Below are 22,173 nucleotides of genomic sequence, written 5' to 3'. Positions count from 1 at the left end.
ATCAATTTGGATAGCAATCATCATGAAGGTCATAACATTATCTCTTTTCACACCTACAGAACACAACTTCTGTTTAAAACAGGTATGGCATGCCTTGAAATACCTTTCAGTCCTCCTTTAGTTTTAACTTCAGCTCTACAAACACCTATAAAAAATCTAAGTCTTGGCTAAATATTTACATAGAGAGAAAAAGTTATGAGCCATTAAACTTTCAGCTCACAACTTTAAGCAATTTAAGTTTATCTATATAAAATAATCTCTCAACTAGCAAGCTTTCTCTGTTATTATATGAGCCCCCATCAGGAGCTCACACTACTTAAACCAATGGATGAAAATGAGGGAAACAAAACCAATCCTCTTGCAAGGATGTACACAGAATAAAATAAACCTAAGTGTCTTTTTGGTGACACTCAATGTAGGGGAAAAAAAAAGACCATGTTACAATATGCTGACAGGGCAGAGAGTACAAACCTAGATCTATCAGTTTCTCACCATTCTCTACAAACATTAATTTGCCTTTCCAGTTTCTACTGTTAAGGTAAAATATTATTTAACATATATAACTTTGTTGATTATGAAGTGTTCCATTAATGTTACATTTACTAAACAATCAGAATTTCAAAAAATGATCAATTCCTGGATGTCATCAAATGCTATTGTTTGAAATGTCTATATATTCTGATACTCTAAAATTATTTAACTAGTCTTCTAAAACAATAACAAAAAAAGAAAATTTTTCATATGCTTAATATCAAATAGGCTAATCTTAAAGGAAAAGTTAAAAAACTGTTGCTGAAATAACTTCTAATGTCATATACATAATATTTAGGTATAACAAGGAACTAAGTGAACCATATTTCTATGTAATTTATCATATATACTAACATATTTTTTTCTTATTCATTTTACTATTAAAATGATAATATGGAAATAGGTGATAGAGTTCAACTGTAATATCGTTTCAGTGTTATATCACAAAGTACAATATCCCTTGTTAAAGTTTGATAAAAGGAAGTAAATGTGAAAACTCACATAAAATATGTGAAAGAATATTTAAAACTATAAAACACTACCATAAAAAAAAGCATTAATAAATGCTATAGAAGTACATCGAAGTGTATTTCAGGGGTTTTCTATAAGCTTCATTTTGAACCCAAGAAGTCACAGGAAAACAAAATAAATTCTGGGTCCAGAAGTAACCTATTAATGTCTGAGAATGCTAATTATAAATAATTATCAAGGGTAAACATGAAAAGACATGCATATGTTTGTGCGTACACATACCGACACATACACACGCCCCTCCCCCACCTAAGGGAAGTAAACTGATGTTGCAACTTACTTTGAAATGCACACAGACAAAAAAATAGGTTGAAGGAAGGATAAATAGATATATGATAAAGCCAGTACAGTAAAATGTTAAATCAAAGTGATAAGTAAACAGGTGTTCACTGTTAAATTTTTAAAATTCTGCTGAATGTTTAAAAAACTTTTATAATAAAATCGTGGAAAAACAACTTTACCTAATATAAATATAAAGCTATATAACCAATGGAAAACATCACTTCTTGTCACTTTGTTCTTGCTACTAACTCGTTTATAAGAAGACAGCTACTAGTTTACCATGTAACTCAAAGATTATAAGGTATCAGCTCCTAAAATTTAAAGCATACATGTATAAATTCTTCAAAATTCCACTGGAAATTAAATCTCTAATTTTAAAGAGGTTAAATTTCAAAATAAAGCAGACATGCTTCCTAAAACTGGTACTTCTCTAAAGATCACTTTTCCTGCAAGGTAAATGTTCTAAAAATTATAAAGATCAATAGAAAGATCTGAGCATAAGATTAGTTTGGAGGAGGTCAAACTGGACAAAACATAAAGAAGTGGTTCTTCCTGTGATGTAAAAAAAAATCCAATTCAAAAGCAACTAAAAAAAAAATCTCACATAAATTACTACATCACTGATAATATAGGAAAAGGAGTTAATTTTGCTTTATGTGAAATAATGTTCATCCTTTCTTATCTTAAAGAGATATAACAAGTGGATCTCACAGTCAACTCCAAAATACAGGAAAGGACAAAAGCTTTTCAATAAGAGAAGCTGCCTTTGTTCTTAGTAGAAAGTGTTAAAATCTAGAATGGCACAGAAAAATGCAAGATAAAGACACAACATTTATAACTGCAGCATTCCAATTCTCAAATAGAAATAAGAATAAGTATTTACATACCTAATATTATTTTTAAGAATTTTCAAGCAACTGAAGCATTTAAAGGTTGTGTGAGTCTTCTGTTCTTCCTGGACATCTCCTTCATGTTTTCCATAATAAAAGTCATTAACTAACATGATCAATTTTCCTTTCTCTGAATCAATAGTCTGATTTTTATTTGCTGTACTTAAAAATTCTGTTTTAGTCAGTCCCAAAAAGTTATTTATCATGTCTGGACAACAGTACTGAAAGAGAAAAAAAATAGAAGTCTTATTTATCCTTCGAAAAAACAGATACCAAAAAATGATTCTGTGTTTATATCTAAGGCCATATATACTATGCTTGGCAATATATCTGGAAAAATATTCACCAAAAGTTTGTGATGCATATACATAGTCTAAAAAATGCAAACAATAAACATCTATTATCTTAATAAACAAACAAAAAAAAGTTAAAAGAAAAAAACCTTAAAACCAGGACTTGGCTATTGGTCTAATAGTTTTTTCCTTGCAATTTACCTTTTCAGATGTAAATTTTTAATAATTTAAATACTTAAATTAACCAAATTAAATATCATCATTTCATATCTGTGTCAGGATAAAGCATAGAAAGGAAATATAATTTTATGTGCTGTAATGTATATGTTTATCAACTGACACTGAATTTCATAATATCTGGTTGGAAATGGACATTGAACACAGCTAACCTGTCATTCCCCAGACTCAAGATGCTAAAAAAGGTATGGCGGAAAAAAAAGAAAGAAGTATCAGTTATTTCCTAAAAACTTTAACACTTACATCTTGACCTCCAGAATGCTTGAATATCTAAAGAGAAAATTTAGTTTCTCATGAGTAAATCTAGATGTTACTTAAACTGGTTTTAATGTGGAGTATTTTCATACATGAGCTTTTTTCCCCCAATAAGAATTAACTAATTCCTTTATTTACATAATTTTCAGTTGTAGAATCTCTCTAGGGCAGTTTTTCTCAGAGGTCAATATAAGGAAAACTCGAATTAGAAAAACCAGAAGTGCTTGTCAAAATGCCAATTCTTAAGCACACTTCAGACCAATAAACCACAATGTCTAGAGATGGGCCTCAGAAATCTACAGAAATCTACAGGTAATTCTTTTACAGCATAAACCAACTGACTTAAACTCTTCCTAAATGTGTTATTTAGTAAATTATTAGTAACATAAGAAAATTTGAAAATCTAAACACAATTTTATTCCATTTCTAAAATAACAACATCCACTTCCTGTCCTGGCACATTGAAATGTTAAACTATTAACATTTCTTTCAGTTGCACTTATTTTGTTCACTTGTCAATTTTGAAACCTATAAAGGAAAAAAACACCAAAAAATACCCCTCGCAAAATCTAAAATAGGGGTGGGGGATGAGGGGGAGGAGAATACTGAATAAATTAGTTCTCTAAGACAGTATGATCCTCTGTAATCTATCACTCAGAATAAATACAGTTAAAATAAAACCACAACAAAAGAAAATGAGAAAAATTTTTCTATGTATGTTTCCAGATTCTTCTTGAAACATAAAAAATATATAAGAGCTCAAACTCAAGAAAGTCAGACTATTTCCAAGAACTTTTACCAGGCTAAGCTCCTATAAAAAAATGATGTTTTTGACATTAAAGACAAATGGAGAAAAAGGTGGCTCAGAGGAAATCCACTAGCACTATTAGAAAAACTATTCAAAATATATGTCTTACAACAAATGATGTTATCAGTAGAATCAGTTTAACAGACAAACTCCTCTCTTTTTACTATAGTTTTACTATAGATATGATCTCAATGGGAAAAATTATAATACACAAACATGATGTAATGCAGAATAGTTTCCCTAATTAGAAATGTGGATCATCTCATATACTCAAACATTAAATCTGGCTTTCAAACTATAGAAGCTATTCTGAGTAATATTTGAGACTTGAATCTTTTCTGCAAATCTACAAAATAACCTACGTAATCTATAGTGGAGTGTGCAACGAAGTTTATATTCCTTAAAAACGTCTAATTTGGTACATCTATTGAAGTTAAAGTTACCTAAAATACCAATAACAGATAGTCAACTGCCTGTTGTTCTTCCATTTCATTTTACAGAAAAAGAATCAATTTTTAAAAATAAACATTCATTCATAGTATTCTACAAAATGGCTAAATGATAAACCACTAACAATCGAGAATGGATAATAAGGTGCACTGAATTAGATTGGGGGTTTAATAACTGAGAGGACAGCAAAGTATCCTAAAGAAAATATCTAAAAGACAAGAAAGCAACTTAAGAAATGAGAACTAGGAGGTGGTTCCATAGAGTAGCGGTTAGCATGTCTGCTTTACACACAGAAGGTCCTGGGTTCGTGCCCCAGTGAAGGCATGGTCCATGGTCTACTGCCATGCCACCCTGAACAAGCCCAACGTCTTATCTCGGAAGCTAAGCAGGCTCAGGCCTGGTTAGTACTGGGATGGGAGACCACCTAGGAAGACCAGGTGCTAGAGGCATAAATAATAATAAATAATAAAAAAAGAAGAAAAATGAGAACTAGGCTCGGATTTAAGATTTTATAGGAGGACAGGGTAAGTTATTGATGGCATGGCTGAGCTATGGTCCAAGATCAACTGGTCATTTTTCATTCAGCCCTACTATCCTCTTGGATCTAGCTCTTCACTATAACCCCCAGGATAGCCTTTATTTCCTGGGTTGGCCATTCTGCAATATTAAATACCATATACTGTAATTTGATAAAGAGGAGATACTATCTAAACACCATTTTTATCTTCATTCCTCCCAGCAGACAGAACATGTTCTGCTGCTTTTTAAGTATCTAAAAATTTAGGTAGGATTTTCAGAGCAAAGAAGGTGGGTGCCATTTTTAAACAGTAAAATAAAACTTCCCATATGATTGTCCTACATTAAGTCAACATTTTCCCCTTCTCTTGAGATTCACTCAAAAGCCAACAACCAAATTCTAAAGATTTTGTCTTCATTGAAACTATGAGCCAGATAAAATCCAAAGACTCCACAACATATGACAGCGCTATTCAAAGCAGCCACAATCATAAAGAAGATAAGGAGTTGGAAGTAGATAGAGAAGCCAAAAGGACCCAATGGTAACAGATATTAGAAAGTATCAGCAAAAATATATATTCCAAAAGTGAAAGATACATACTGAATTGAAGTACTAAGCTATATCCTTGGTTTGCAAAAACAGGTACAAAAGCTGGGGCAAGGATAGCAGAAGTCCTTCATACCTTATTTGGTACAAAGAAACAGAAAAGATAATGCTACGTATAAAATCAGAAACTCAGGTCACACTTGGAGGAAGCCGTGTGTCCAGCAAAGAGTAAGCTAGTAAACTGTGGGATTATCCTGGTGACCTATGTTTCCCAAAAGGTGCCTTGTACAAAAAAGCTAGCCCCCAAAATCCAACATGTTCGATGTGATAAGAACTTATATCTAAAGAAAAATACTTTAAGCTAAAAAGGGGGAAAATATAAAATTCTGACAAAAACCATGGAGCAGATCCATGCAGAAAGTAATAGGCCAAAATTGTTGCCACAATTTTTAAAAAACCTAAAGAAGCAATTGTGTCTATCTGAAAGATTACAAAGCAAGAAGAGATGGTAAAACAACAAGATGACGTAAAAGAGTGACAAAATTGAGGGAAAAAGTTGAGGGGAAAAAATCAAATCAGAGAGATAATGACAGATTAGAATGGAATACAGTGGTGAACAGACACTGGAAAATAATCAAAAATAAAATAAATAAAATAAAATACACAGAGCCTAGTAATGAGAAAAGCAAGCAAATTTTTTAAAAAGTTAAAAGAATTATAACGATAATAACAGATATGACAAAGGAAATCAAACAAATGCATACTGGATAACTCCCCCTGTCCCCCACCCCCAAAGTAAAGCAAAATAACTTCATGGAATAAATATTTAAAAATACAAATCAAGAACATGCTGTATGTCAGAGAAGACTGATAAAATTTCACACCAAGCCATGTCACTGTAAAATTATCACTCTTTCCAAATAAAAAATCCTGTGGATTGTCAGGCAAAGACTTCAAATCACTTATAAATGGCAAAGTAATTCAGGCTTATCCTACATTTCTCAATAGCAACATTCAAAACTGTAAAATAGAAGCACCACCAAAATTCTCAGATTGGGATCCAACCTACTTTAATATCTGAACAAACTGTTTTTCAAGAATGGATTACAGTCAAACTGTTCTGAATATGAAAAGACTCAAAGAATGCTGTTCTAGGCTCTTCTTGGGGAAATTACTAGAGGATGAACTTCAGCCAAACAAGAGATAACCAAAGAAACCATTACAAAAAGACTGGTGATGAATACTGAATATATTTACTGTGATAAAGGATTAAGATAAATGTGGAAATAAGGTTAAAAAATCTAATGTGAATGATATATGCCCTGACAATGGAAAAATGATACATCCGACAAATAAAAACTGGGAAAGGGTTAAAAGGACAATGAATATGAGGTAAGAAAGTTCAGAGTGCCACAAATATGTTGGCAGCACATCAAGAAATATCATTTAGAGCTAACAAATAAAGTAGTATAGGTATGAGCATTGTTAACAGTACAAAGGTAACACTCAGAAAAATAATATTGCGTAAAATCAAGTAGAAGAGGAGAAGGTAAGGATGAATGAGTTAAAAATAGAAAATTTAATGCTACTTTAAACAATTTTAATAGTAGAGAATGGCCAAAGGAATAGACTACTGGAATTACATTAACATTAAAATTATGATAAACGAGAGAACAAAAATATGACTTCCCTAAAAATCCAAACTATATAACATATAAAGCAACCACATAGTAAAAGATTTTTAAAAATAGGACAACAAAGAACTGTGACAGAACCAAGACCATATAAATCAATCAAATCAATGAATATAAATAAATTTAACTCAACTACTAAAACCAGAGTTTTTCATACAGGTTCACAAAGGAAAATACAAATTTGCTGAAAGCAAGAGGGATATTTAAAACAAGTGATTCAGAAGGGTTAAAAATAAAAGGACAAACAAAGAATATATCAGGCAAATGGAAACCATAAGAAAACAAGGGTTGTGAATCTAAAAGGCATTAAATATTAAGACAAAATAGGACATTTTATAAAAATGCTAAAGGATACATTCAAATAAAGTTATAAGAGATTCATCCATAACGCAAATAGAAAACTAAAAACATTTGTATTTATCTGTATATGCAGAAAGAAAATTGGGGAGAATACAAAATAAACTAATGATTTTCTTTGAGAGTCATACTGGTAAACAAGAGCATTAGAGACAGGAGTAAGATTTTTCACTTGTATGTCTTTGTATACTGTTTTATTTTAAATCATATGACTTTATTATATACTCAAATAATTAAAGATAACCAAAGAATTTAGCCCTTTCTTTTTTTCTCTCCATCCAAAATGTATAACATAAAAAACATCGAAACAGTACATAGACAGGAAAATTGAAAGTACTTGTACAGGTTGATTCTCACCTAAGAACAAAGCACAAAGTACAGTTATAAGGGACCACACTTTGGGAACTGGAAGTAATGACAGACCCAATACAGTTTTGTACCTTAACAAAATGTATTTAAAATTCTAAAATAGTTCCTTTTTTTTCTACTTTTTTTGGTAAAATGTTAAATTTCAATAAAAATTTGTCATTGTCTGAAATTGTAAGAACTCTTCCTTAGTTATTTCTTTGCCATTGCACCCTTCTTCTTCCTTCTTTTCTTCATATAAGCCACACTACCTTTTTTCTTCTTTTTCCCCCACTTCCTACCATTTATATGGGGCATGGAAGGAGAATACAGGTTGTCTATACAGACACAGCAGAATACTGTAATATCTACTAAAATATTCTAAGTGAAGTGTTACCTAAACCCCATATTTCATTTGTGCTTTGAAAATTTCTTAAAATATAATTTCAATAGCTTCCTATACCAATAAAAAGCTCAAATTATTTTATAACAATTACACAAACTACATTCTGGATTGAGTTAAAACAATTTTTTCATATAAAGTACTCCACCATTTGGAGTGTCTGAGTGTTCAAAAATTAAATATAAAACTCAGATTTTCATTTTCTATTGTGACATGTACATGTTAGAATGGACACAAAAATAAGGTAACTGAAGAAATTGTTAACTTATATGAAATACTAAACACATAATAAAATGCCTGTTTCCTAAGAAGTTTGAAGTATGGCACAATCTAGTAAATAAAATATTCTAATAAATTATTTGCATTTAAAATTAGAAGAAGCATATATTATAATGTATAAAAACTTCATTTTTTAAATTTGATGATTCAGAAGAAATTTAAAAATTTTATTTGAAGATAAATCATTTTGAATATTAATTTTAACCTGTTATTTGGAAATAATATGAGAAGCATTTGCGATCTTGCTCCTTGGCATATAACTTCAGTTTGGTGCAAATAAATTCATAAAAACTCCAGGAAAAAAAAAAGAAAAGAAAAAGAAAAGAAATATCAAAATGAGATTTCTTATCTAAATATCTGAACACTGAACAAACCATTATTTACTATAAATCAATCAATAATTTCAGGGATTGGCAAACCTTTTTAAAATTAAATTTTGAAAGTTTTACCTTCATGTGATTTTTCAAAGGATCCAAAAGATTGAAATGAATATTGCACTTTGGACAAGCTCTTGGAAAAGGTGTTCCATTTTTAGATTGATTTGATGAGGAAGTTATACCTAAAATAAATTCAAAACATATTCAAAATTCATCACTTTTTAACCTTAAATAACTAATAATAGTTTGTAAATTTACTATAATTTCTAAAATTTATGTATAAAAACATAATTTCTTTTTCATATGCTACATTTCATATTTACCTTTTGATGACATTGCCTGGGGAGATGTCACTGAAAGAGATTTAACTGAAGGAAATACAGCTGAGGAATTTGCTCCAGAAACACCTTCACTGGGCTTAGGTTTTTTTGGATTAATACTGTTTACTTCAGAAGAAGGACGTTTTGATAAAAACGAACTTTCATTCACACCTACAATAATGTAAATAGTGAGAAAAGTATTTATTTTTGAACACTAAAATATCGCTTACAACTAAATAAAATACTTTGGAGCTAAATTAAAGGTAACATAATTGAACTATATCATAAAAATGACAACAAATAATGATAAAAATTGATGTTAAGTTAGGAAATGTAGAAAAACTGTATGAACATGTATTATGAACTATATATATTCAAATTTTTCATAAAATAATCTTTCTATGCAAGAAACTATTAAATGTTTACAAATAAATATGTAAACAGCTACTATGAAAGAAACTAGACCAAAATATCCCAAGCAAAAAAAAAAAATTAAAGTATAGAGAATACACCAAACTAAGTTCCTACAAATGAATTACCTTTAGAAGAGTAAGTGCATTAGAGTTTGTTATAAAAAAAAGTATTCTAAAAATTTAGAGAAACCCTTTAGGAGCTTTTTAACAACTTAAAATGTTTAATGGAAAGTTAGTTCTTTTTCTTACCTAACAAAGAGGTGGTCTACTCATGGTTTTAGGTTATATTATCCATTTATTCCTATGTGCAAATTTAAAACAACTACTCTTGAATAATACCTCCTTCATCGATATGAAAGGGCTCATAATAGAAGAAACTGGTACAACAGTTTTCAAATTATTTTCCCAGATATTCATGGGCTCCTTTTACAGAATATATTGGGCATGTCTGACATAGAAACTGTCCTTTCACAGATTATTTATTAGACTGTTGCATAAAATTTTGTTTGTAAAGGGATTTCATTCCTAAAAAGAGTTTTTAGTCTGCAAACCATCACCTTAAAGCAAAAGGATTTTAGTCTTATTCAGAGCATTTGCAAGACAAATGGGGATATTTAGGATATAATCAGGCCAGGCAAAAATCCTTTTTGAAAATAACATGCAACTGTATTTGGTCATAAGAATTCTAAACCTGCACATTATGTTTTAATATTCCTAACTATACATTAAAAGTAGAATTGATAAAGTAAATATATTAATAATATTCCAGGCTTTTAAGTCAGACAGGATTAAGTTGAAATCCAGGCTCTATCACTGACTACCTATGTATTCTTGGCTTACTTAACTTCTCTAAGCCTCAGTTTCTTGTTTTGTAAAACAAGAGTTATTATACCTGGTTTTACAGACCTCTTTTAAGATCAAGATAGTGTATTTAAAGTATGCAACACAACATCTGAAACACAGAAAGCATTCAATAATAAATGACAGCTATTATCACCACTAAAAAATATTTTATATCTTAATTTACTTTAGAGGAAAATAAATTATTCTAATAGATTAACCTGTCAGCTTTTTAATAAGGGGAAACATGCCAGAAAAATAAGTGCATTACACTAGTTGGCTCCTCTGTTTCGTCCTTTGAGATAACATAAAAACAATTTTTTTCTCCATCTTCAAAGTACATGATTACAATGGCTATACTATGGGTACTTGGGAAAGATATTGCGTAATCACAGTAGCATTCTTGTGAGATTCTTGGATTACTTGAAAAACCAATGAGCGCTGGTATTTTGGATTAAGCATCTTATTATATAACATAACAGGCTGGACAGTAGAACTACCTGCCTTACTGTAAGAACTACCTGCCTTACTGTAAGAACTTTTTAAACACAAGAAATAAAATTACTCTGCATTTAAGAGTTTTAAATTCTGACTATTTATCTTTGTTGTGTTTGGCTTGTTTTGTTCAACACTTAACAGCTCTATCTCTGCCAATAAAAATCCTATTCTTACTCAACATCAAGCTCAAATCTAATCTCTAAACATCTATGATGACTTGACAGTAGTCAATTAAGCATGCTACTGAACATATAGCACATATTATCATTCAAGTCCTTTAAACTCATAATGCATTTTCACATTTTATCTTATATGGTCCTCGAAATGCCCTGACTAAAGTAGAGCAAGAATTAAAATTTTATCTCCAAATGGCTGATTCCAGGTCTGAAGAATAAATGTATTCAATAAGAAAAAAAAAAAAATCTCCATTTTAATAATATGAGAAAACTGAAATGTAAATAAAGACTTGCTAAAGACTACAAAACTCTTAAGAGTAACAGCTAAAATTTGCATCTTCTAAATCATCCTACTTACCGCACAGGCTGAAGTCTCTCTCTCTCTGCAGTAGAAAACTTAAGAGACAGAGTAGGAGTTACTGCCCTTACTCCAAGAAGTTTCAAGAATTCTGATTTTTTCTATGAATAAAGTCCATGTGTTTTGTAAAACCAGACTTGTGACAACTATATTTTCTCCTTGTTTCTTTTGGGTCTTACCTATTTTAAAAACTAGATTTTTACAAATGTATAAGTGACACCAAAATAAGTGAATTTCAACTAAATATTATTGAAATAAACATTTTAGGCACTGATATTACTATTAAAAAACTGGAGGTGAGTTTGGTAAATTCTCCACACTGATTTGTTAGAAAATAATCTAAAAATTCTCAAAAGTCTTGTGTATCTCTATTGAGTCAAATATTTGTAATATATCAAAATTGCTAATATACAAAGCATAACTGCTTTGATTACCAGAAATCCTCAATTAGATAAAATTCTTTCATAGCACACTAATTTAATTTAGGTTAATGAAGAATTGTTATAATATACAAAGATCTTAAACTCTTCTTCAATAGGGAAATTTCATTACTCCTTCAATAAGCATTTTCTGAGTACTGACACTAAGTATATTGCAGCTATTTTAGAATAGCACTCTAATCATATTTAACTATCATATGTAACTCATATGAAATATAAACGCACTAACCTAATTAAGAAACCAACTACGATCATACTTTTTCACGCTAGTCGACACAGAAACTAATTAATATTTCTTTTATCAGAGCATTTGGGGTATCAGAAGACTTTTGCTAACTTACAGAAATTATTTTCCAATTTTTCGGCCCATGTGTACTGCCAAGTGAGAATAATCTCAAAGTTAGGCAGACTACTTAATCAACAGGAAGAAATAAAATATTATATTATTATTAAGATTTTATTTAAAATTACCCAAGAAAGGCATTTAAGATCAGCGCCGTTCCATCTTATAATATATGAAAACAACATGAAGGTATGGACTTCAAAACATCCATATGTACATTCATCAATTACTTTTTCTAATTTTTTGAAAAAGTAGTAAAACCAACCTGCTATAGAAAGTGTTGGCCCCCCTTGGTAATGTGATAATCCTGTATCCTGGGTCAAGTCAAACAGTAACTCTGAAGAATTACTAGATGCAACTCGGGATGAGTTCATTATATAACCCTGTTAAAATATTCCAAAGGAAGAATATTACATTTATTCAAGTTATAATTATTTTGTTTTATAAACTTTTATAAAATTTAAGTGTATAAAATAAGGATAACCTTTGATGACTCAATTACTAATTTTATAAAACACAAGGGTAATTATTACTATGTGCCAAGTGATCATCTATTAGATCTGAAAGTAAATTTAAGAATTGACTTATTCCAGACTAGCTAATTAAAAAGAGGGCCAAGGGCTAGTCTGATTTTTTTTCAAGGCAAAAGACACATTAAAACCATTTTAAATCAACAAGATTGATATACTTTAGAGGGCTACTAAAAATTCAGTATTCCCATCAGAGCAAATAATAGAACTAAGCAAAATTGTGGGTAAATGCAAGCAAAAAAAAAAAAAAAAAGGAAAACATACTGATATTACTACAAATTTAAAAGCTTCTATATCTCTGTAAAGACAAAATATCAAGGCACAAACTGAGAATCAATTTGCAGTATTATGCATCAGGGTTAGGAATGAATATATCACATCGTATGACTTTCAGAATCATCTTTACTGGAAAAATTTATAAGCCAAGAGTCTGGGAGTCAAGAATGAGCCCCCACTCTTTCCATTATCCCAGAGAAAGCCATGCTGAGCCAAGCAATCTCCCATCTCATAGGGCAAATATGAAAGCTGCTTGGGTGAACAAATAAGAAAGCCAGGCAGACAGGGGTTAGATTGGAAGCTGTTATAGGAATGATCTAGGCCAGCTGGAGGCCTTAGGGGTCAAGGGAAGTTTCAGCCCTTTCATAGGGTCGTCCCAGCTAGCAGAAAGATTGCAAGAAGAGACAAGCATGAGATGAATCAAAACGTGGTCAAGTATAAGGTAGTATAATTTATGTTAGCATACACATATGTTTAGTATAAGTATGAAAAGTATGGGCAATATAATTTAGGGATATATACTCATACTATCAAATATACTGACACGCACATAAAATACATTCCAATGCTATTTATAAAAGACCATCAATGTGGAGAGCAAGCTCTCAGTGACTTCTGGATCATTCTATTTCTCTTAATGTATAAAAGCAAAAGTTGTAAGATTAATCATGTTTACCAATCAAAAGGAGAAAAAGTCACTTAAGAGAAAAATGGGCAAAGGACATAAAGTGAGACACTTCAAAAGCAAAATACATGTTTAATACGTACAGAAAACTTTCCAACTTGCTAAAGAAATGCAAATAAAGACAATTTTTATACTACTGAATTGGCATTGTTTTAAAGATAATATCTGAAACAAAGTAACTGGCCACTCCTCTTAATAGAATCAAGGTCATGAAGACAAAGAATGAGTAACTAGAAAAACTTAAGACTATGAAGATGTAACTAACTGCAAGGTGTGATCCTGAATAAGATGCTGGGAATGAAAAATTACATTAATAGAAAAACTGGTAAAATTCAAATAAGGTCTGCAGTTTATTTAATGTTAAGTATCTGATTTTCATAAGATCTTAGCATTAGGGGAAACTGGGTTGGGGTATATGGAAGGCTCTTTATTTTTCCTGTAAGTCTAAAATTACTTTTAAAAAGTTAACATTTAAGAATTAAAAAGTAATGATAACATTCACTATTGGCAAAGTAAAGGTTATCCTGTGATACAACTTTCCTGCATGGAAATTTTGGCAGTAGATATCAAAAGCTTTATATCCTTTGGTTCAACTATTTCACTTTAAAAGTTTATGGTTAGAAAATGAAAATATATAAAGGGGAATTATTTTTAATAGCAAAAATAATTAAAATCTCTATGGCCAACAATGGAAGAATGGTTAAATAAATGACAGATTATCATGCAACCACTAATGTCATTTTTTTAGAATAATCCAAATACATATTCCCAGTAGAATATGCAGTGAAAAAAGAGGAATACATATCTGTAAATAGTGTCCAGATTTGATACTCTATACTGTCTGCAAAGAAAAAAAAATCAAAATATGTACTCTTCTCTTTCTAAACTTTTCTCCCAAAATGCATATTATTTTAAAATAGAAACAAAAGATTTTGTTCTGTGCTTATAAACTGAGGTGTGTTTAAAAAAGGGATAATTAACTTTTAAGAATTTTGGTTTGCTACTATTCTATTGACATGGGTTTGTTAAGAAATTATGAAAACAAATAGGTGAAGCGAGTCAAAGGTACAGAATTCCACTTATAAATAAGTCATGGTGATGTAATGTACAGCTTGATGACTATAGTTAACAGTACTATATTGCATATTTGTATTGCTAAGAGAAACCTTAAAATTTCTCATCGAAAGAAAAAAACTACATATAGTGACAAATACTAACTATACTTATTGTGGTGATCATTTTGCTATATATACAAATTTCAAATCACTATATTGTACACCTGAAACTCATATAATATTGTATGTCAATTATGTTTCAATAAAAAATCAATTAGAGAGATGAGCCTTCCTTACCACTCCCTATACAAATTGCAGATTTATGACTAAATGATTGCTTTTGCTTAAAAAAAGAAAAAAAAAGTAGTAGTTATGGAAACAGGTTTTGAAGTAACCCAAATCACTCCTAGTATTTGAGGCTACCAGAAAGATATCTGCATTTGAGCCTTAACGTGTAGTATTAAAAATCAGTAATGCCATATGACTTAATTGTAACCAAGCACAATCCTACTTCAAGATAAATATTTTCTCTAAATATATGCACTTCAAAAAATGAAAAATATTCACTTGCATTTGCCAAAATAATACTTTAACAGAAATATAAATGTAATGCTGATAAACACTTCTCTAGGAAACAACTCTGGTTAATTAAGTACCACAATTTCAGAGACCAGGTACATGTTATCCAACAATAACTGGTTAAAATAATTCTGCAATAGGAAATGTTAATGTCTTCTAAGACAGTTCAGAAATGTATCAAACACAATAGTAAGGGTAGAATAGGTGCTAGACTGGGATTCAGAAGACCTGCACATTTATTTAATTAGTACTTGGGCAAGTCATTCTGAGCTTCAAGTTATTAACCTTTCAAACTTAAATATACTTGCACTTCATGGTACATGTACGTATTAAATCAAATAGTTGTCGCAACAGTACTACCAAAGACCAAATATTATACTCCATTTTATAGAAAGGTAAACTAAGATTAGGTGTGGTTATGTAAAGTTCCCAGTACACCCCACTTTTTATTGATGGAACTGTAATTAGAAACCAGGTCTGTTTGATTAGAAAGCCTATGCCCTTAGACTATACCATACTGACTTTAAAAGTGATAATATATTCCTGCTACCTGATAGAGAACTGAAAGAGATGTTGAAGTATAGAGATATTTCATGAAAAAGTAAATACACATACACAAAAAAACATGACATAAAATGAAAAACAACAATAATTTATTAAAAGCAGTGGCTTCCAAAATTCAGAGTAAATTCCCTTAAATAGAATTCTCAATTCATTCCAGAATACACCTCTGTCATTCTTAACTTTGGCTTCACATTAGAATCACTCTGAGTTTTTTTTAATGTATTATTTCTGGACCCACCCAGAATGGCAAAATCTCACCTTTTGAAAACTCCCCAAGATTGGGAACCACCAACTGAGGTGATTTGATTTAAAAATTATGCCCATAAAAATAAAATGTTCTAATTTAGAAAGCTCTAGTTTCTAACTTTTATAACACCAAAGATACCACTGCTCACTTTATCTTTTTCTGAGTCCAATGTTGGAAAAACTTTATTCTGTCCAACTGAATGAAATATAAGTTTCTTTTTCTGGTTTTCTATCCACCAAATGCCATACAGCTTATGATAAGCATTAGAAAACCATTGCCTTAATCTGATTCCAACTAATAGCAAAGAATCTTTGTATTTTGGGTAGCTTTCCATCTTTTGAAACATTATGATATAGCCTGTGGAATGTCGGAATCCAAGATTGAGAGTCAGTGGTCTGGGTAAAATCTTTAGTTTTAGAAATGAAAAAAATGAGGCTCAGAGAGGTTTTGACAATGCTTAAGAACAAAGCAAAATCAGCACTGAAGTCTCTTGCTTCAATAGAAGTTTTTTAAACTACAAGTCCAGGGCTCATATCAGTATTAATCATTATTTGAGAATGCTGAAACCACAGAAAAGGATTTGGGATTTGTTGGGGGATATGTTTGCCCGAAGACATTCTTATTCTGAATGATCTATTACATCTTCAAAATACAAGTGGGAGTTGAGTATATTTAGCCATAGATTTGAAAGGCTGTAGCCTTTTAATTTTTATGTAAATTAAAATTACCTTCTATGAAAGATACCACCTCAAAATATCAATTTTTTGTGCTAACAGGTAGATTACCTTATAGTAATATGAAATATAGGAAAAAAATAGATTACTCATACTAAAAATATCTGGATTCAATTCTGGTATTAAACTTGATTATTTGCAAGAAAATTTATAGATGCTTTGGTAGTCATTTCCTTTACTGTCAAAAATAGAGTTTAAAGAAAAATTACTATTTCTCTAAGGCCAATTTCAAATAGCTTATGATAAGAATGAAAAAAAAAAAAACCAGAGTTAATTAGATTCCAACCAATAGCAAAAAATTTTTACATTTTGGGTAACTTTTTGTTGTACTGTAACTCCTTGGTTTCAGGATCCCTTTACATTAAAAATTACTAAGGACCCAAAAGAGTTTTTATTTAGGTGGGTTATACCTATTGATATTTACCACATTAGAAATTAAAACAGAGAAATTTTTAAAAATGTTTATTAATTTAATTTTAAAGAACAATGATAAACCCGTTACAAATTAACATAAATAACATTTTTATGAAAAATGACTATGCTGCAAACACAAAAAATTAGTGAAAAAAGTGGCACTGTTTTACATTTCCTCAAATCTCTTTAATGTCTAGCTTAATCAAAAACTGCTGTAGTCTCATATCTGGTTCTGCTTTCAATCTTTTAGGACATGTTATTTTGGTTGAAAATATAAAGAAAATCTGGCTTTGTAAAGATATATAGTTGAAAAAGGGAGTATTTTAATAGCAACTTAGGATATCTGTAGATATACTTCTTTGATACTACACCAAAATTCAAGAGTTGGTATTTTCTTAAAGGTTTGTTTCAATGTGGAATCTTATTCTTTATCACTGAACTCTTTGTACTTTGTTACATTAAAATCTATTGGTCTATCTTACACTTTGGTGGACTTTTTATGCATGATTTTATAACATTATATATTGGTTATTTGAAAAATGTTGATTTCTTTGAATTATGCACATCTTCCAAATGGTGACAGAGTTCACTACACAATAACAAAAAATCATATTTATTAATACCACCACCCATGACAAAAGTCTTTAAGTACTGAGAAGCTATCAAGATCATGGTGGCAGATCCAAGTTTTCCAAAACTCTAATTTTTGCGTGAAAGCTCAAATTTTATCAATCATAAGAAATATTGTCAGTTGTTTTCCTTTAAGTGATAGCTGCTCTTTGTTCAATTTTGAGAAAATGTTTGCCAAATAACCAAGATTAAATCTGATAACCCTCAAGGAATCGAATGCTGCCAATAACCAAGAGAACTTGGAATCAGATACTTCCCCAATTGAGTTTCAGATGAGACTGCAACCTCAGAGCCCACACCTTGAATGAAGCCTTGTGAGATCTTGAAACAGAGGATCCAGCTAAACCATAATCTGACTCCTAACCCACTAAAACTGTGAGATAAGAAATGTGTGTGATAACATTGATATGCAGAAATAAATAATACACCATGGTCTGTCAGTCATTCTTTCAAGTAGAAATGGTCTTCTGTTTTTTAAAAGTTGGTAGTTCAGCTCACAATTCAATCATACAAATGTTTTTCCTCAAGATAGCCATACTTCAAACACAGAAGTACTTTATGAATATTACCCATTTTATCACACAAAATGTTTTTTAAAGACATATTCAAGAGTAGTTAAAAATATTAATAACATTTTAATACTCCATCAAAGAAATTGAGTAAAACTGTAATATTATTTATTGTGAGTGCATGGTGGTGACTAATACAGAATTACTAGTATAGCTTGGTACCACTGTCTTGATTCATACTAAGGCACCAGCAGTTTACCCATCATTGCTTTTGCACCATCAGTGCAAATGTTAACATGGTGAAAAAGGCAAATAGTGTCTCTGTATTATATGACAATAGTGTTGACTCTCAAACCCCAAATCCATGGAAGAGTCTCATGGGAACCCCAGGGGATGGAAAACTGCATTTTAATAACTGGCACAGTAAGGCAATACTTTCATTTTTTTTTAAGTATATACATTTATACACAACATATATGTATGTATGTTTGCAAACATGTATGAACTATAGTTGAGTCTGGATTAAAATCCCAAATCTATTATTTGCTGTGTGACCCTGAGTGAATTATTTAATAACCGTGAGCCTCAGTTTCCTCAATTATAAAACAGGGATAATAATAGTGCCTACTTCATAGGAACTTTTAAGAATTGAATTAGATTAATTTATGTACAGCATTTAGCACAAAGCCTAACACATATTAAGAGTTCAATAAATATTAACTATTACAAATAACTATTACTTTTTGTTAAAAACTTTTTGTACTAAACTATGAAGGTATGTTTCCAATAAAAAGCTATGACAGTCTCTCAACAATTTTCCCAGTTAAGATGTAAGAACACTTGGCCCAGTTTACAACCTTAAATAGTTTGGCATTATGCAATATTCATCACTGACTGTAATTTTATTCATGTTTTGATGGCACAGTTTTTAATACTGTACCTACTTAATTTAAGCATATTACCTAATTTAGGAACAGGCTGGGTAGTTAGTTCCTGCAGTTACTACTTTGGGAACTGGTTGAGTTATGATAAAGATGGTGACATTTTCTGATGCTGATTATGCTTCTATTTGATGACTACCCATGATAGTCCAGAATTTTAACTGGGTATTGTTGATATTGATAAATAATATCCAATGTATCCCTGAGCTGACTGTGTAGTTTCAGAAACACTTACAGGTTTAGACAAAGGCTGAACAATAACAGAACTATCTGAAGATCTAGATTCAGGATGAAAATTTACTGGCGAGGCAGCCACTGGATTTGATGTTGAGTTCGTGTAGTGTTGACTTGTAGGCTTGAATGCAGCAGTAATACCTGTATTTCAAAATTACACAATATATTGAATATATTTCTATATAATCAATGATATCAAAATACTTCACTTTAAAATTAAAATAGTAAAATTATACTGTACCTCGACTGAGTGCGCCATTCTTTATTCCTCTTGAATATGAGCTGGGGTTTACTCTATTCAAAATATCTATAAAAAATATTTATTTTAAAATTCATCGTTTGAATAAAATATATATATTAACAGAAATCATGAATTGAAAATAATTAGATTCCTGGAAGAAGTATATGTTATCACTGATTTAAAAATACAGTTAACATTAAACATATATATCTTTACTAATAACACAAGATTACCAGTCTAAATTGTCTCACAGAATTAGAACAACCTTTTTAATTATAACTCAAAATCCAAAAGCCAGAAGTAAAAGATGGATAAATCAGACTAAATACAAGTCATACCCTCTACATGGCAAAGAAAAAGTCCACATAATTAGTAAAAATTTTCCAAAAATACATTCATATACAACCTACAATTTAAGTACATAACTTGAAGATGACAGGACTGTATATACTCAGGTTCCTATTACTCAAATTCAAACCCTTGTTCAAACTCCATATCCCACTCACATCCCTAAAAGCCTTGAGATGTCCTTATGAGGGATCTCACTGGATTATCTGCACCATTACATTTTTGAGTTCTGAAAAGGAAACTATCAGAGACTGCAGACTAAAATGAACTTACAGTATTCCAGAATATCTTATAACTTAAGGGGTTTCAAATCTACCTCTATACCAGAAGTCAATCTGAGCCTAATAAGATTTTCAGGACAGTTTCAAATTCCTAATTCTTGTATGCATGTGAACTCTGTGACTTCCAGTTTACTCAATAATCAAACTAACATTTGGAAGAGTAGGCATATGCCTAAAATTATTGGTTAGAAAAAGGTAAAAGCACAAACACACACCAAACATCATTGAAATTTCCTTCTCTTCTCTCATAGTAGAAAATAACGAAATCCCAAAAAATAATTCTGTAAAGGGCCACACAAAAAGTAGGGTTGTATCCTGATAAAAGCAATGCAGTACTCTATACTTAAACACTACAGACGTCTTATAGAAGAAAAATCTGCTCCAATTACTTAACACCATTTTCATTCAGAAATTCAAGATTAAGTATGTACCTAAACCATTAAAGAACTATTGCTAAAGTACTTTTTGGTGATTGTATTTTACAAAACACAAGATTTTACCCTCCTTCTGGCAGTTCTATATAAACACTCAACCCATAATCCTTATGTTAAAATATTTTATAACCAACAATAAAATCATTTAAATTCTGCATCTTAACAGTTCAGAAAATAAACTGTACTGGGGTCAACCTCTTTTTTGACAGAATTATTTTAAAACTAATATACACTCTTCTAGCTGAATACTATTAAATCATCTGTAATCAGTATAAATTCAAGTTGAATCTTAACTGTCATGTTTTCAATAAGAGAATTTCAATAACAATTTTGCAATATGGTAATATTCCAGTATAAAATAATCACAATGACTAGAAACAATAATTAAAGGAATATATAATTATGTTCTACTATCATCAACAAGCATCATTCAATTTATAATCAAAGTGGCACTCCACCTGAAACCTCCATGAGAGATTATCGACCTGTCACAGGAAATGGTACTGAGAATTAAATTGGTTAAGTTACTCTCCTTCTAATAAAACTGAATAAAAGTATCATTATACATTTAGGGGTGATGGAAGAAAGAACCAATTTCAGAAAATTTTAAAGTAGTTTCTTAACCACACTTTTAAGCACCGCCTTGGTAAGAAAACCTAAAATATGTACGTTATCTCTCTGTGTTTCTCTATATTTTTGAGTAGACTTTTTAACAGATGTCATTGGTCTTTGCTTTAACATTATAACAACGTCAAATCCAATTACACTAACTGAAATCTAATAATCCGCAAAGGTATTGAGGTGTTCTGCTAGAAAGCCATTAAGATTTAAGTTTATACTAACTGCTATGGCATCCAAGTACAGTGGCTGTAGACAGTAACCTACTCTTCCATGAATATAAATGGGAGTTGCTGAAAAATGAGTGTCAGAAGCCCTTGTTGGCATACGAGCCAGTGATTGTGCAATCATTCATTGCGTATAAATTTTGTAGCTATGTACAGATAAATAGGTTAGCTGGCTCCATGAAAATTATGATTTCCAGTATCAAAAGATCTCCAATGTGACCGGCTAATCTTAGTCCATATCTTTTTCTCAGATCTAATATTCTAACCTCTTACCTCCTTCCTCAAGTCCCCAATCATATCCCAATCGTATTTCTGAAATTTTTACTTATCTCCCACCCAATCTTTCATCCCCAACTTCTTACAGAAGAACAAGGACATAAGTACCTATAAATTATAACACAGTTCATAACTTTTTCCATTGGAAACAATATCTGATAAAATTT

General features: G+C 30.7%; 1 protein-coding gene across 4 annotated transcripts in view; it reads right to left on the bottom strand.

The window, feature by feature from the left end:
* ZNF280D (zinc finger protein 280D) overlaps window positions 1-22,173 on the bottom strand; it is a 181,943-nt gene that overhangs the window by 55,442 nt on the left and 104,328 nt on the right. For 3 of the 4 annotated variants that reach the window (XM_011363437.1, XM_011363435.2, XM_011363438.2), the window contains exons 3-8: window positions 19,823-19,888; window positions 19,583-19,722; window positions 12,449-12,566; window positions 9,119-9,286; window positions 8,868-8,977; window positions 2,232-2,455 (exon numbers count right to left, since the gene is read on the bottom strand). In XM_011363437.1, the coding sequence (XP_011361739.1) occupies window positions 2,232-2,455; window positions 8,868-8,977; window positions 9,119-9,286; window positions 12,449-12,566; window positions 19,583-19,722; window positions 19,823-19,888 (826 nt within the window). The remainder of the gene's footprint in view (window positions 1-2,231; window positions 2,456-8,867; window positions 8,978-9,118; window positions 9,287-12,448; window positions 12,567-19,582; window positions 19,723-19,822; window positions 19,889-22,173) is intronic. The other variant, XM_023532562.1, reaches the window with a different exon arrangement.

Source organism: Pteropus vampyrus, unplaced genomic scaffold (assembly GCF_000151845.1).
Source record: "Pteropus vampyrus isolate Shadow unplaced genomic scaffold, Pvam_2.0 Scaffold85, whole genome shotgun sequence".
NCBI lineage: Eukaryota > Metazoa > Chordata > Mammalia > Chiroptera > Pteropodidae > Pteropus > Pteropus vampyrus.
This window is presented reverse-complemented; position numbering and strand designations above follow the sequence as displayed.